The sequence below is a fragment of the Carex rostrata genome, chromosome 12 (genome assembly GCF_964058835.1).
Source record: "Carex rostrata chromosome 12, lpCarRost1.2, whole genome shotgun sequence".
NCBI lineage: Eukaryota > Viridiplantae > Streptophyta > Magnoliopsida > Poales > Cyperaceae > Carex > Carex rostrata.
This window is the reverse complement of record NC_135929.1, coordinates 7,831,422-7,847,660: the sequence shown is the minus strand read 5'-3', so window position 1 is coordinate 7,847,660 and position 16,239 is coordinate 7,831,422. Positions and strand designations below refer to the sequence as shown.

The 16,239-nt window shown below is 35.0% G+C and overlaps 1 protein-coding gene and 1 pseudogene across 1 annotated transcript; both read left to right on the top strand.

The window, feature by feature from the left end:
* The first annotated feature begins 306 nt into the window (after positions 1–306).
* LOC144563581 (uncharacterized) lies at positions 307–868 on the top strand. The gene is made up of 2 exons (XM_078313070.1): positions 307–593; positions 637–868. Exons 1-2 carry the CDS (start codon positions 307–309, stop codon positions 866–868), a joined length of 519 nt encoding a protein of 172 aa, XP_078169196.1.
* A 5,239-nt stretch (positions 869–6,107) lies between these two features.
* On the top strand, positions 6,108–15,730 carry LOC144563580 (chalcone synthase 1-like; annotated as a pseudogene).
* The last annotated feature ends 509 nt before the right edge of the window (positions 15,731–16,239 follow it).

The following is a 16,239-nucleotide window of genomic DNA, read 5'->3' as shown; positions in this document are numbered from 1 at the left end:
GTGCCGGGACCCGCAGTTCCTTTGCCTTCATGTGGAGAAGTGCTTGAAGCCCAGGATTTCCGAGCTGGAGGAGATTGGTTTCTCACCATCTGAAATCTCTCTTCTCTTCTCAATTTGTCCAACCGCGTTCAGCTACACCAAATTGAAGCAAAAGGTTCAGTTCTGGATGGAGATTTTCGGCTCTGTCGAGAAGCTATTGTGTGCCTTAAAAGGGGGGTTACCTTCTTGGAGTAAACCTTGATAATGTTGTCATACCCAACATAACATTCCTTAAAGAACAATGCGGTTTATCCGCTCGTTTTTAAGATGTCTCCTAGACGGATCACATCAAAGCCCGAAGTTTTTAAGATGTATGTGAAAAGGGCCAAGGAGTTGGGGATTTCACATCCATCGAATACATTTGTGTATGCGTTGATTGTCGTAGGCGGCCTGAACCAAAGCACTGTCGATGCAAGGCTCTGCCACTTAAAAAGTCTTGGGCTTTCACATGAGGAGGTGACCCTTCTCATCACTACATGCCCAAATGTGTTGCAAAAAAACAGAGAAGAATATAAGCCAAAAGATGGAGTTCCTGTTGAAACAAACGGGTTGTGGTAAGATTGATGTTATCCGAAATCCATGTCTGCTCACATGCAGCTTGGAGAAGCGGCTCATCCCCCGGGGCCTTGTGCGGAAACTTCTCAAGTCCAGAGGAATTCCAGCAGCTAATAATGTTTTCGCTTCTTTTATGGTACTAAATGAGAAGCGATTTTTGGAGAAGTATGTTCTACCTTATGAAGGAACCGTTCCTGGGCTCCAACAAGCCTACATTGATGCTTGTGCTGGGAAAACTGCGGCTACAGAACAGTTTAATTACTTGGTAGATTAGGTACTGCATTTTTTAGTCTAACTAGTTCAAGTTTCTTTTTTATTTCCATTTCCATTTCCTATTTCATTCTTTTAAGTGATATGTAAAATTGTATCTTATTGTTTCAAAATATATCCTATTTCCATTTCCATTTCCTTCTTTTAAGTTAGACTAAAAAAATATGAGATTTAGCCTTAAAATATGGAGTTTATTATAAAGCTATAGCAGTAGATTATCATTAAAAATTTACATGATCTAACAGACATTAATTTAATTAGATCGATTTTGTTTTTAAAAATAGTTATTTTAATTTGACAAAATTTAAGAGCGAAAAGAAATCATGAGTTTATATTACTTCAGAAAAATCTATTATATATCAATGTCAAACATGTTTAATATTTTAAAATATTCAACAAAAATTTAAGACAATCTCGTATAAAATTTTAGACAATCTATTTTTTGCACTGCGAATTCTACAAGTTTAAAGTGTAAATTTTGATATCTACAAGTAGTTTGCTATTGTTTAATGAGTGAGGCTATGGTATTATGCATAGCGTGGAATAGTCTGTAATATGGATCAATATTTCTATTTTCAAAGTCCAAATAGTTAATCTAAATCGTTCAACATGATTTTCAAATGAAAATGTACTTACTGAGCAAATTTTACATTCTTTACAATTTTTGTACTTTTTTTTTTTTTTGAAAATCTTCGCAGAAGCTGCGAAGTTGCGAGGGATTTTTGTACTCTTTTTTATTGGTAGAAAATCACTATCTAAAAATTCTAGACCATTCAAAAATAGTGATTTCCTGATTTGGTGTCTTTTATTATATCTTTAGATATAATTTAGAATATTTTTACAGAGAGCATTAATTGGATGACTTTAGACTAAGATGATTTTTGTTATCACCTAAATTAAGAAATAAGGTTTTGAATTTTTTTGTATTACGTCATATAGAATGCGCTCATCATCTCCAACCTTTCTCCATTAATTCATCCAAATCACATTCGCAGTACACACAAAATACATAGTTTTACAAATGTTGGCAATGCATTTAAATCACATTATTCAAAGTTCCAAAAATACATAACTTTGTATAAGAATAGGTTAGGTAGAAGGGACGATTCTCATGCGCAATCACTCTTTAAGCACACATATATATATATATATAATCTCAACATTATATATACCGCCATTGGAAAAGCAGGATAGCAAACTTAATTAAGTGGAATGCTAATTTAACAAATGGACTATATAATTTTGGTAGCTGTTAAGCCAACAATTAACTAAAAACTATAAGAGATTGGAAGAAATTAAAATATGAATATTATTTTCTGTTATATTAAAATCTGAAAACAGGTCGATGAAGATTTTTTTGTTCGGTATGTTGATGAATGCTTGCCGAGCTACTTGCCTACACCGCATTTTTCCTGGCACCAATTGTATAACTCAATTGAAAATGATATTTAGTGTGCTCGGTACTGTTTTATGAACCAATGGATTTGAGAATCCATTTGTTATGAACCAACAAATTTTGTACTTCGGTGCTTTCTTTAGTGCACACAAGATGTTTGGTGAAATGTTTGAATAACTATTCATCAGCATATATAATTCCTAACAAGTTTGTCATCAAACTGATGTGGTAACATGTAAAGTTATATCCATTTTATGTTATAATTTTATCTCTATATTATGACATAAAATAGATGCACATTCAAATATTGTTTTTGCTTGTCAGGTTAATTAAGCCTATGCCTTGATTGGTGTAGTAGCAAGAAAGCCTATGAGTTTAAAGTCCCAACTGCACAATTATAACTAAGCCTATGTCTTGATTGGTGTTTATTTGAGTGTGCATCTATTTTACGAATGTGCAGCTGGGGCTCAAGTTAGATTAAGGAAAAAATTGATTCGTGTTTTATCTTAAGTTAGGAATACTACTTTATATTTATTTCTATATGCGTATGAAGCACATGTCGAGTCTGGAAAACCATACTTGAATGATATAACTGACGGGTATACATGGAGACAAACAATCTTAATAGTCGCCTTAGTTCTTGTAGTGTTAATCCTCCTTCCTTTGTGGGATGAAATAGCTGAGGAAGATTGGTGTAGGATTAGCGACAACTTTTTGAGATGTCAATCTTTTTTTTTTCCCATTTTTCTGTTTTTAATTCCCAATTTCTGAGTAATTTTTCATGAATCTAATTATTGGAGAGGATATTTTTTTAGCACAATTGTATAGTATGATTTTTGTTTTATGTTGGTTTTCATATGCATTGGGACTTAATCAAATTATTTTGGAGCCTAGTTGCACATTTGAGATAAAATAAGCAAATATTGATTTTTCAGAGATTTGATTGCGGGCTCACTTATGAATAGATTATGCTGCCATTGATATAAATTTGTATTATCATTTTCCTTCTTTGAAAAAAATCATTGAACTTCATGTTGTTGTGAATTAAAATAATTTTTTTTATTAAAAATAAGATATCAAATAAACAGAAATGAATCTGTCTCCAATAAATAAACTATTGCATGACTAATCCCATGTAATTGTTTGGAATTTTCAGTCCAGACTATTTACATGCGAATGATAGTAGACTATTTACATGGACCTTCAATTCTTGAGCTTAAAAAAAAAAAAAATTGTTGTCCCTTCATCATCTCTTTACTCAAAGTTTGGCAAAAGAAAATTCAGAAATTACTTGACCATATCAGCTATTAGAAACACAAATCGAAAAAGAAAATTCATATCAACAGCACCAAGTCCTTTGTCCACATGCCACGTCATCGTTCGGGTTTGGAAATGGGGACCATCTAATTGAGAGGTGAGAGGGAAAGAAGCCAAACGCCATCTAATTGAGAGGAAACCGCTATTCTTCTTAGAGGGTTTCATTTTATTCAGTCCACTGATCGTCATCGTTGGTTCATTATTTACTAAAAGTAGGTGTAAAAGGAGAGAACAACTAGTTGGGACTGTGACGACAGAGCATGGTGTACCCTGTTGAGAGTTCTCTCTAATTAAGCTTGTACCCCGTGGAAAGCTACTCATCTCCAGGGCCGGTCCTAAAGTTTTTGGGGCCCGGAGCGGGAGAAAATTTTGGACCCTTTATATATACAATTTTTTTTATGAAACCATATGTCTATTAAATTATTTTTGTATTTTTAAAGTCCAAAATAGTCGATCCGAACCGTTCAATATGATATTCATATTAGAACGTGCTTGGAGACCAAATTTTATATTTTTTTTGGATTTTTTTACTATTTTTTAAGATAGGTAGAAAATCCATTGATTCAGAAAATTCTGAACCATAAAAAACAATGATTTTCTACCTACCTTAAAAATAGTAAAAAAAATGTAAAATTTGGTCTCCGAGCACGTTTTAATATGGATATCATGTTGAACGGTTTGAATCGACTATTTAGACTTTTAAAATGCAAAAACGACTTAGAAGCATATGGTGTTAAAGTATTTATGGAAGCGATTAGCCGGTCTAATTTTTATAAAAAAAAAAATCATACTTATTTATAAAAAAATTTGAGTCATTTATACATACAAACTTTGGGCCTTAATATTTTATTTATTTTTAATATATACAATTTCTTTTATATATACACAAACATTTTTATTTTTTGAGGCCCCTTGAATCTTGGGGCCCGGGCCGGTCGCCCTGGCTGCCCAGCACCAGGGCCGGCCATGCTCATCTCCGGTTAAATTTAAATAAAGTAACAGTTTCCTCTAAAGTAACTCAAAAGTTAAGTTTGGATCCAGACGTCCGATCAAAGCAGAAAATGTAAGAACTAAATCAGCGTGCCGCCTCCTCAGGTAAATTTACAGGTAACTGTTTAAATTCACATTCTGAAATATTGATTTCTAGTAATTTAAATAGATGGACTATAGACTTAGGAGCCACTGACCATATGATTGGAAACCCTCAAATTTTATCTGGTCCAACAAAACCTCATAATATAGAACTTGTAACTGTAGCAAATGGTTCAAAGGTTCCTGTAACAAAAATTGGAAGTGCTAATATTTTTTCGAAAAAATTATCTAATGTACTATATTTACCTACCTTCACATCAAATTTTTTATCTATTAGTAAAATTACTAAAGAACTAAATTGCAATGTAATTTTCTCATCTGAAAATGTGACATTTCAGGACAGAACAATGGGGAAGAAGATTGGTGAAGGCCAATTAAAAAATGGACTTTATGTTTTAGATATTCCAAATAAAGCTTGTTTTACTACTAGCATAGAACTTAATAAACTATGGCATTATAGGATTGGTCATCCATCTGATAAAGTTTTGAACAAGTTTTCTTTATCAAATTTAAATTCTAGTTGTTGTGATGTTTGTCGATTTTCCAAGCAAACTAGATTACCTTTTTCATTATCTGATAGTAAAACCTCTCATATATTTGAATTAGTTCACTCTGATGTTTGGGGACCTGCACCTATAAATTCATATAATAGTTTTAAATATTATGTCACATTCATTGATGACTATTCACGCACTACATGGATTTACTTACTAAAAGCAAAAGATGAAGTTTTCTCAAAGTTTCAAGAGTTCACAAATTATGTTGAAAACCAATATAACACGAAGATAAAAAAATTTAGGTCAGATAATGGAACTGAATATATCAATAAAAAAAATTTTCTGATTTTTTAAAACAAAAATGAATCTTACATCAAACAACTTGCATAAATACGCCTGAACAAAATGGAGTATCTGAAAGAAAAAATCGTCACATTTTAGAAGTAACTAGATCTTTACTTTTTCAGTCAAATGTCCCTAAAAGATTCTGGTCTGATGATATGCTCACTGCTGTATATCTCATTAATAGATTACCTAGCACTATTTTAAATTATAAAAGCCCCTTAGAAATCTTAAATAATAGGAAAATGAATTTAGATCATCTTAGAATATTTGGATGTACGTGCTTTGTACATATTAAAAGACAAGATAAACTAGAGAAAAATGTAGTTAAAACTATTTTCTTAGGATACTCATCACAAAAAAGGGATATAAATTTTATGATCCTATTAAACAAAAATTATATATCTCAAGAGATATAACATTTTTTGAAAATGTACCTTTTTATAAAGAAAATAAAGAAAATGAGGAAAATTTTTACAAACCAGAAAAGAATGATATTGTTATTCCAGAACTAACATTTTTTGAAGGAAGAACTGAGCAACATAATGTGGAAGAGGAATTGAGCTCAAGGGGAGAGGAATTGAGCTCAGGGGGAGAAAATGGCACAGAAGCCGAATCTTCTCACGAAGAAGTCGAAGCTTCTCCCGAAGAAGTCGAAATTGAGCCCTGAAGATCAATTCGCACAACAAGGCCATCATCTAGGTTACATGATTTTGTAACCTACAATGTAAGTTATCCTATTCAAGATTATATTTCTTACGATAATATCACTACACACCACAAGGCATTCTTAACCTCAATCTCGCAAGAAAGTGAACCCAATAATTATGTAGAAGCCAAGGAAAACCCTACATGGCTTAAGGCTATGAAAGAAGAGCTTAAAACACTTGAAAAAAAATCAAACTTGGACCATTATGTCTCTACCCAAAGGAAAAAAAACCGGTAGGATGTAAGTGAGTTTACAAAATAAAATACAACAGTGATGGAACAATAGAGAGGCATAAAACAAGATTGGTAGCTAAATGATTTACACAAACATATGGCATGGATTACTAAGAAACTTTTGCACCAGTGGTAAAAATGAATACCGTCAGAATTTTGCTATTTCCTACCGCTTTCGTTGATTATGATTAGTGGGACCCACTTTAACTGAGAAATAATAATATATAATTATGTAGAAATGAATTAAATAGATAACAATCTATTAGGCTTAGGCGGCAATTTTAGTGGGACCGTGAAATTTTAGCTCTTTTGATTAGTGGGACCCACTTCACTCTACACCGAGATTAGGGCGTGTTCGGCCGACAAATGGGAATGGGCGCGGGCACGGGATTTGAACTGAAAAACACTGTTCCCGTGGGAAAAAAAAAATTCAGTTGAACTGAATTTTATTTTTCCCACGTGAATAGTGATCTGGCCGAACACGCCCTTAATCTGGACCATTATTAAATGTACGTACTACGTAATAGATATACGGCCTCTGATATTGTCAGGTACGTATCAAGTCCTCTGATTACAGGTGGGATTTTGTATATCCTCTTATTTCGTGTACCCAGAGTAAACAGAGCACAAGTTTTCTGATTCAGGTAGGGGTGATTAATGAGCGAGCATGAGCGAGTTAGGGTATGTTCATGTTCGCTCATTAAGTAAATGAGCGAGTTTAAATGAGCAGATAAATGAGCGAATAAATGAGCGAGTTGTAAATGAGCGAGCTTTTAATGAGCGAGTTGTAAATGAGCAAGCTTTTAATGAGCGAGTTGTAAATGAGCGAGCTTTTAATGAGCGAGTTATGAGCGGCTCACGAGTTATGAGCGATTTACTCACCCCTAGATTCAGGGTAACCAGTGTAATTAAACAGACCACAATTTTCCCAAGATTTTTGTAACATCCTAAATTTTTGAACACACGAAATTAAGTTTATCTAACTTGAAGTGATTTTAAAATACTATTGTTGGTTTTCGAGTATATTTAATAACTTTTGTATTTTAAAATCTTGCTGTCTCAATTTTTGAATATTTGAAGATTTCACGTAATTCAAGAATAGTTATAATGTAGTTATAATATGTTGAGAATTATTTTGAATTTTTGTTAATTAAATTATAAAATGCTTTTCATTTTGTGTCAAAGTTTCATGGTGACACCTGTCTACCATATTTGACCCACCTAACTCCACTAAATTTTGTGTTCGCTGATATTGAGAGTAAAATATATAATATAACAAGAGTAGAACTAGGGTGTTCTTAAGCTCACCAAAGTGTTTGGTGAGCTTGACTCTAAAATCCGTCAAATCGGTTTCAAATGACGAATCCGAACTGTTGAAACCCGCCTATTTTACGTGTGATGTGTCTACATGTGAAATTTTTAAACTTTCGAATTAGTTTAGTATAAAGTCAAGCGGTCAAAACATGTTCAAAAAATGAATGCACTAAAATTAATTTATTAACCTTCTAATTTTGACCAATTGACTTTATACTAAACTAATTCGAAAGTTAAAAAATTTCACATGTAGACGCATCACACATAAAATAGACGGGTTCCAACGGTTCGGATTCGTCATTTGAAACCGATTTGACGGATTTTGGAGTCAAGCTCACCAAACACTTTGGTGAGCTTAAGAACACCCTAGTTCTACTCATATAACAAATAATAGGAACAATGGCTTTTTGTCTCTCTCCTTCATCAAATGGGGACAAACTTGGGTCCGATGCCCATCGGAATCAAATTTGGGTCCGATGGGTTCCAAAACCGTCCGATTCTCTTTAAGATTCTTGCGCACGGATATTTGAAAAAATGTACACGGATATTAAAGCGACGTGCACAGATTTTAAAGCAGATCGGACGGTTTTGGAACCCATCGAACTCAGTTTGATTCCGATGGGCATCGGACCCAAGTTTGTCCCCATCAAATGTATTGACTTCATTAGAAATAAAATTAACTAAAAGAAAAGAAGAAAGCGGTGGAGAAAATAAAAGAAGAAAGAGAGAAGAAACGATAGGAGAAGGAGAGTTGGCATCGGCAGTTCTACCAAACCGTGAGACGTAGAAGATAGAGAAGACAAAAGCTCACTAGTTTGCTTAGTCGATTGATTACGAGCCATGGCGTGTTATTTACTTACAACTTAAGATTTTGTGAGTAAATTCTTTGTTCCTTTTCCTTGAAAATTAGTTGGTTATGATCTCCTTTTTGATAAATTAGTTTGTTGACTGAATTAAGTTCTCACAAAGTATGTTGCCTTATTACTTTTCCGACCATAAAATCTGTCTTACGGTTGGCCTTCCATCTGATAGAACAATGTTGAATTGTAGAAAACTAAAGGAGAGTAATTTTGCTCAAAGACTTAATTTAATCCATGTTCGACTTTTGTATAAACTCTTTTCTGTTTTTGACTAAGCCTCACTCAGGAATATCGTAGGTTTTGTGAGTTGTTGCTAACTAAAGTAATAGAGGATCCTATTGGACTACCTAATTAATCTTGACAGTATAGGCAGGGACCCTACCCAGCTGAACCTACACAGTTGAACCAAGACGGCTTCTTGAACATGGTCCATGTTGTAGAGACGCTTTTATCATTATGCCCGACATTCCTCAGGTGCGAATTTCGAGTTATTCTCAGATTCCTCGAACTAATTTTGTTGATTGTTGATTACTATATTATAATTGTTGATTTAGCTTGCTTTATTGTTGATTGCTTGCTTATAGTTGTTGATTTGACTTGCTTGATTTTTGATTGCTTGCTTATAATTATTGATCTGTGTTGCTTGAATGATATATAGTTAATATAGATGAATTATGGGGGCAATAATTAATGTTTGCAAGGCATGCATCATTATTATGATTTTCAAATTGCATAGTGAGGTAATTATTATAGTTTTCAAATTGCATGCTAAGAATACTTGAAATGCTTTAGGACATGATTATATTTTTCTTAAGCTAGTGCATGACATGGTACAAAGCAATCCCACTAAGCACCTAAGTTTGATTTAAATGAACCTTCGCATGATATGGATGCATATTACTTTTCACAAATGCATGACATGAAGGCATAAATTTGCATGTGAGGCATATATATTGTTTGAAACTAAGAAGTACTCGGTCTGAAAATAAGTTAAGAGTTGAATTATATTATGCACTGTATTTATTAGTTGAGTCAAAAGGATGCATGCATGAGCATATTTTTATTTTGAAATAAAAGGTTGACATGATTTGGAAAAGAATGATTTGACATATGATACTGTGAACTATGTTAAAGAACCAGATGTCTAAAACCTGACGATCATGTATGCGCCCTATTCGGGGTAAGCGTGTAATTTATGTTATGTAGGCGCTGAACTTGTAGCGCATAACAGAACTTGCATAGGCGCCATATTCGTGGTAGCGCATGACTCGGTTATGTAGGCGCTGTACTTGTAGCGCATAACTTTAGTCATGTAGGCGCCCTATTCGGGGTAAGTGCATAATTTCAGGTTATGGCCATAACAGAAATTGTGTAGGCATCATATTTGTGGTAGCGCATGATCGTAGTCCTGTATGAACCTTGACGGTCATGTAGGTGCTGAACTTGTAGCGCATGACCGGGGTCATGTAGGCGCTGTACTTTTAGCACATGACCTATTATTGTTAATACCAAAATGGTTAACCTCATACTTGAATATTGACGGTCATGTAGGCGCTGAACTTGTAGCGCATGACCGGGGTCATGTAGGCGTTGTACTTGTAGCGCATGACCGAGTATTGTTAACACCAAAATGGTTACCTAATAAAATGATATTTTATTCTATCATGGATAGTCTTGAACAAAGGATAATTATATGATATGGTTGCACAATTAAATTGGATTGAACTTTTACATCTATTGTATATGAGCATTGCATGTCATATATTTTTGTTTTGCTTGATTGTTATTGCTATACACTGTTTCTATAGCTTGCTGATTTCTTTCGCGGTATTGAGCATTTCTTGAAATGAACTTATATTTAGATTCTTTGATTCTTATATTATTACTGTAGTCTATATTTTTTGTGCTCGGTGTTGTTTTAGTTTCAGTTGGTCGGATCTGCGGATAACTCGACTGGAACTGAATACCACACTGGGAGATTTTCAATCTCTTACATTTCCATTTCGGTGGGTTCCAAGTACAAGGCGCGAGATACAAAAGTGAGATGCCGAGCTAGCGGACTGCGTGACATGCCACAAAGATGAGTATTTGGTTCACTTTAAATAAATCTGTTATGGTACTTCGATTGGATTTTATTGTACCGTAAGAGATTTATTTTCAAATTGCTTGTTACTTATCAATTTTGAAACTTAAAAGAAAAATTTATTCATGTATTGTGACTCTTGTCTTGTCATTGGTAATGTATGTATATTTATGTTGTGTATTAAAATAAAACCGCCTTGCGTTAATGAACGCGGCGGGTTGTCAGTCCTGTTGTCGGGATGTGACAACTAAATGGGATGTGACAATTTTTTGAGAAGAGCAAAAGTTGCATTTTACCTAGAATCGCGTGACAACACGCCTTTGATATTCTCCCCAGAGAGAACTCCTTTTACTTCGAAGAAAAAAAAAACCATTTTCCTCTAAAGTAACTCAAAAGTTGAGCTTAGATCCAGACGTCCATGTCAATTTACAGAGTAATGATTGTCTAGTCTTTTTTCAGAGCCCTCTCATTCTCCATAGGCTACTCAGAGCATTGGATTTTTTTTTTTCATATATAGTACTCGAATGATTGTCTAGTCTTATTTATTTATTATTTTCATATAGACATGTGTCTTTGCATTTTCAATATCCCAGGTCAAATCCTCATCATCTTCCGCCACACTAAGCCTCTTTACGCTTAGTAAAGCTGTATAAGTATGCTCTTTGATCCATTTATAATTTTTAGAATAATTAAAATAGAACATCGTAAGAACACTCTATGCTCTTCGGACGCATACATTTGTCGAATCCGGATTCTATAAGGTTGGATTCAGACCGTTTGATCAGAATCTACGTGAGTATTAAAAAACCCACGTGAATTCTAGTTTGGGTCGAATGTTTATTTTTCGAATATATTATTCTACAGAGAAACTTTATGCCAATATTTTCCACTTTCTATTTTTTGTATTTTTGTAATTTCTAGTAAAAGCGTGGATTCAATTAGCTAGCCCCAGTTATTTTTTTCTTTTAAAACAGAAAGATAAACTTTAATATCATATTATCATCGTCTGATATTATTGGATTTTGATTAATCATAATTCTCATTCGGACCCGTACATAATTAGTCGAATTCAGATTTGAATTCAAACAGTGCGATGAGAATCAACATGAATATTAAAGAGATCACATGAATTGTGATTTGAGCCGAATATATTGATCAGATTGCCGACATAAAATAGTCTTTTTAATTGCATATCCTTATGTATAACATCTACATGTTGACCTGTATTTTCTGCATAAATATCCACATTTGTGTTATAAAGTTCAAGCATATTTTCTGCTTCTATTTTAAGGAATGTACATTTTCCTTAACACGTACACTGCTAGGTTGGTGAATCATCACCTTAGCATTAGGGTATCATTAGGGTATGCTACCCGTTTAGTAATTGTTCCTCCCACCAGAATCAAAGATGCTGATTGCACGATCCGGATTTGAACCACCCAAATTCCCAGGAAGTATTTTAAGCGTAGGACCTCTAGTCCCAGGAAGTATTTTAGGCGTAGCACCTCTATTCCCAGGAAGTATTTTAGGCGTAGCACCTCTATTCCTGGATCTAAACCACCCAAATTTCCACCAGAATCAAAGATGCTGATTGCAGAATTTGTAGCATGTCACGAGGCATCGAATCATGGTGTATGGCTACGCAATTTTGTCAGTAGGCTAGGCTGCGTATAGTGGAGTCTATTAAGAGACCACTAAAATTGTATTGTGATAATAATTCAGCCGTGCTATACGCAAACAGCAACCGAAGTTCGTTAAAGTCCAAGTACATTGACATCAAGTACTTGGTTGTAAAAGAAAGAGTATAGAATTGTCAGTTGAAAATAGAACATATAGGGACAGACTCCATGTTGGCGGATCCACTTACAAAAGGATCACCACCCAATAAGTTTGAAGAGCATATCGCTCATATGGGGGTAATTTCTATTGAGAAAATTCAGTTTTAGTGGGAGTCTATTTGTTGTTTATTTTGATGTTCAATTTACTTATTGTAATTTTAGATAATGAAACTTGTAATAGAAAACAAGTTATTTATGTTATATGCATTCTGTCTCTAATTTTGTTTCGACCTCAATTTTTGAATATGTGATTTGCGAATTGTTTATTTAAATTTTTGCATTTTACAACAAGTTTATGAAATTCGGTTTCAAGTTTTAGTGGGAGACCTAGTTAGAAATTGGCACAGTAAGATCACAATTGCATGTAATTTCTATGCTACACATCCCCATTATGATTCATGTCATTTGGTTATATTAGTACTGTGATTATTGATGGTCTAGTTACGAATAAAAGTGACGAAAGCTGCTTTAATCTTTTGCTAATGTACTCAATGACGAAATTGATTTGGGAATACATAAGGAAGACAGAAAAAGTATGTGCGCACATAAGGTTAGCAATACATAATTAAAAGTGTATAACATATTGCTCAAGTGGGAGATTGTTGGATCTTAATCCAACGTTGAGCATATATGTAATATAATTATGAATTGTATACTGTCATATATGATTGTCACAGTTAAAGTGATATAATATAAAATTAAGATATTAGACAATCTATGTATTAAATAGGATGTGGTCCATAAGTGTGTAGAACAATTTGGGCAAAGATCAAATCATTAATGTACTGATTCTGAGATTTGCAATTGAGAAAACTGCTTTTTGGGAGCCCAGTGACCCGCACTAGATCTGAGTGCGGACGCACTCAGTACTTAGCCAAATTCTGGAACTTCAGGATTGCGCAGAAGAAAAGTCTGAGCCCAGTGTGGACGCACTAGGACCCCAGTGTGGGTGGATGACCCGCACTGGGTACTTAGGCAATTTTCGAAGTTTAACTTTTCAGCCCAGTGCTGGTGGACTGACCCGCACTGATCCTGAGTACGAACGCATTCAGGATACATGCTGTTTTCAGGACTAAGTAAAGGCAGTTATTTGGATGCGCTTTCGACCCAGCCAGTGCGGACGCACTCATGTCGTCAGAAGTGTAAAGCTATAAATAGATGGGTCCCCGAGGCACAAGATTAACCAAATCTTTTCAGAAGTTATTCTTACAGAATTGATTGCCTTGTCCCTTCTTCTTCCATCAAAGAATAGAGAGGAGAATTCCATTAGAAAATTGGAGATGTATTCTCAAGAGGCAATCTTGTTGCTTTGGAAGACCTGATCTAAGATTCAACCAAAATGGCAAGAAGAAAAACTAGAGTTCTAGAGTCTTAGGTTAAGGTGAGGATTATTTTTTCTTCCCCGGGGTGTAAGTGTTTGACCCCTAGATGAGATGTAATTGTTTGATCTCTAGATAAGGCATTGTTTGTTCTTTTTTATTCCCAACAGGCAGCAGTCAAGGCCATCAAGGAATGGGGCCAGCCCAAATCAAAGATCACACACTTGATTTTCTGCACCGCCAGTGGCGTGGACATGCCGGGAGCTGACTATCAAGTCACCAAACTCCTTGGCCTCCGTCCATCAGTAAATCGCTTCATGATGTACCAACAATGTTGCTTTGCTGAAGGCATCGTTCTTCGTATGGCCAAAGACCTTGCCGAGAACAATCGCGGGGCTAGAGTATTGGTGATTTTCTCAGAGCTCACTACTGTGACCTTTCGCGGTCCATCAGAGTCACACCTTGATTCAATGGTAGGGCAAGCTCTTTTTGGGAATGGTGTTGCTGCTCTTATAGTTGGTGCCGACCCTGACCTAGCGATCGAGCGACTGTGCTTCCAACTAATTTCTGCATCACAAACGATCCTACCCGACCAGAAGGAGCCATAGATGGCCACCTTCGTGAAGTCGGTCTCACCTTTCACCTCCTCAAAGATGTCCCTGGGCTCATATCTAAAACATCGAGAAGAGTCTTGTTGAGTCTTTCTCTCCTCTCGGCATCAACGACTGGAACTCCATCTTTTGGATTGCGCATCTAGGAGGCCCAGCCATCCTAGACCAAGTGGAGGCCAAGCTTCAACTAGAAAAGGAGAAGATGCGTGCTAGCAGGCACATCTTGAGCGAATATGGCAACATGTCTAGCGCTTGTCTATTGTTTATTATGGATGAAATGAGTGTAAGAAAATTATGTGGTCCAAAATAAAACATTAATGGGCTGGTTTAAATGGGCTGATTATGAAGCGTGATTAAATAGACTCAATTAAGAAAGCATAGCGTTTTGGCTTAATTAGGAGTGCACTATTAATTGGACGGGTGCATATCTGTATGTGCTTGGCAAGATACAATGTATCTCTTAAAAGGCTTGATTAAAAGGTGCCTAATTAAAAGATGCGTTGATATATTGATTACAGATGCCTACATGCGGTATATTTGCTTCATTAAAAGGCGCATATTAAATCATTAAAGAAGCGTTGACAGATGCATGGTATAAAGGTTTAATTAAAAGGTGCTTTGTATATAATTGCTAAAGGATGCATACTGTTATATCAGATGCTTGGTGCGCTGAATGTACAGTTAATTAAAAAGGTGTGCAAAGATAATTGCATCCTTTGATTTCCAGCGCCTTTATCTATTTTGTGCATATTCATCTCCTATAAATATTGCTTTAATGACAGACAATATGTATGTGTATTCTAATAGTAAGGTTGATTCTCTTTTCATCGATTTTTCATAAAGAACAAGTTGTCATTGCTTAGAAAGATAAAGATGAGAGAAATCGCTTTACGGTTCTTCTGACGGTTTGCGAAGAACGTTTTAAGTGTTGTTCTACAGATTACTATGGATAAAGGTATGTAATCTATTTGATTGATTTACACGTGAAGACTTTGATTTCTAAAATCTTTGATTTGCTTTTGATTATTTTAATTCCGCTATCAAAATTTTAAAGATGATTAGTTGTACTTATGTTTTATGAATGTGTGTAAGTAGTTGAGCACGATAACATCTACTTACAATAAGGAAGCAATCAGTTGAGCAAGGCAAAGCAACAACTGGAGAGGGGCTCGATTGGGGTGTGCTTTTTGGTTTTGGGCCTGGTCACACGGCAGAGACTGTGGTAGTGCATAGTTTATCCATTACGGCCCAGTAAAAGATAACACGCAGGCCTATATAAGCCTGTACCTTTTATTTTTGTTCTTTGTGTAAGATACAGTTTAATTTCTGAACTGTTACCGGATGCGATTGAATGATTTTTTATATTTTTATTTAAAAATATTGTATTCCTTTTTTACTCTTTTTGTAGTTTAAGGTTTCATAAAATGGGTTTCTTCACTATTCTCAGTATGTTTAATTTCTCAAGGATAATAAATCTTGGTTAAAAATTTAAATGATGGTTTGTAAATGCTACTGAAGAAGAAATACTATGCTTTGCAAATCCAAATCTAAATTGGTGATTTTGTATCACCCAGAGAGGGGGGGGGGGGGGGGGGGGGGGGGGGGGGGGTGGAATTGGGGCAAATGATATCACACCATTTTTTTTTTCGAGTTGTTATGAGTTGTTAATGAATCGGTGGCAATCTTATCACTGAAATTTTCATTGTTTGTCTTCCATGTTCGATATATATAGAGGTTTTATCCATTAGCAAATTATCTCGCAAA

Bases quoted from the DNA above. Each gene is read 5' to 3' on its own strand.
- LOC144563581 (XM_078313070.1), top strand. From the start codon at position 307: ATGTCTCCTAGACGGATCACATCAAAGCCCGAAGTTTTTAAGATGTAT. The intron at 594-636 runs GTAAGATTGATG...GCTCACATGCAG, and splicing joins GTTGAAACAAACGGGTTGTG to CTTGGAGAAGCGGCTCATCC.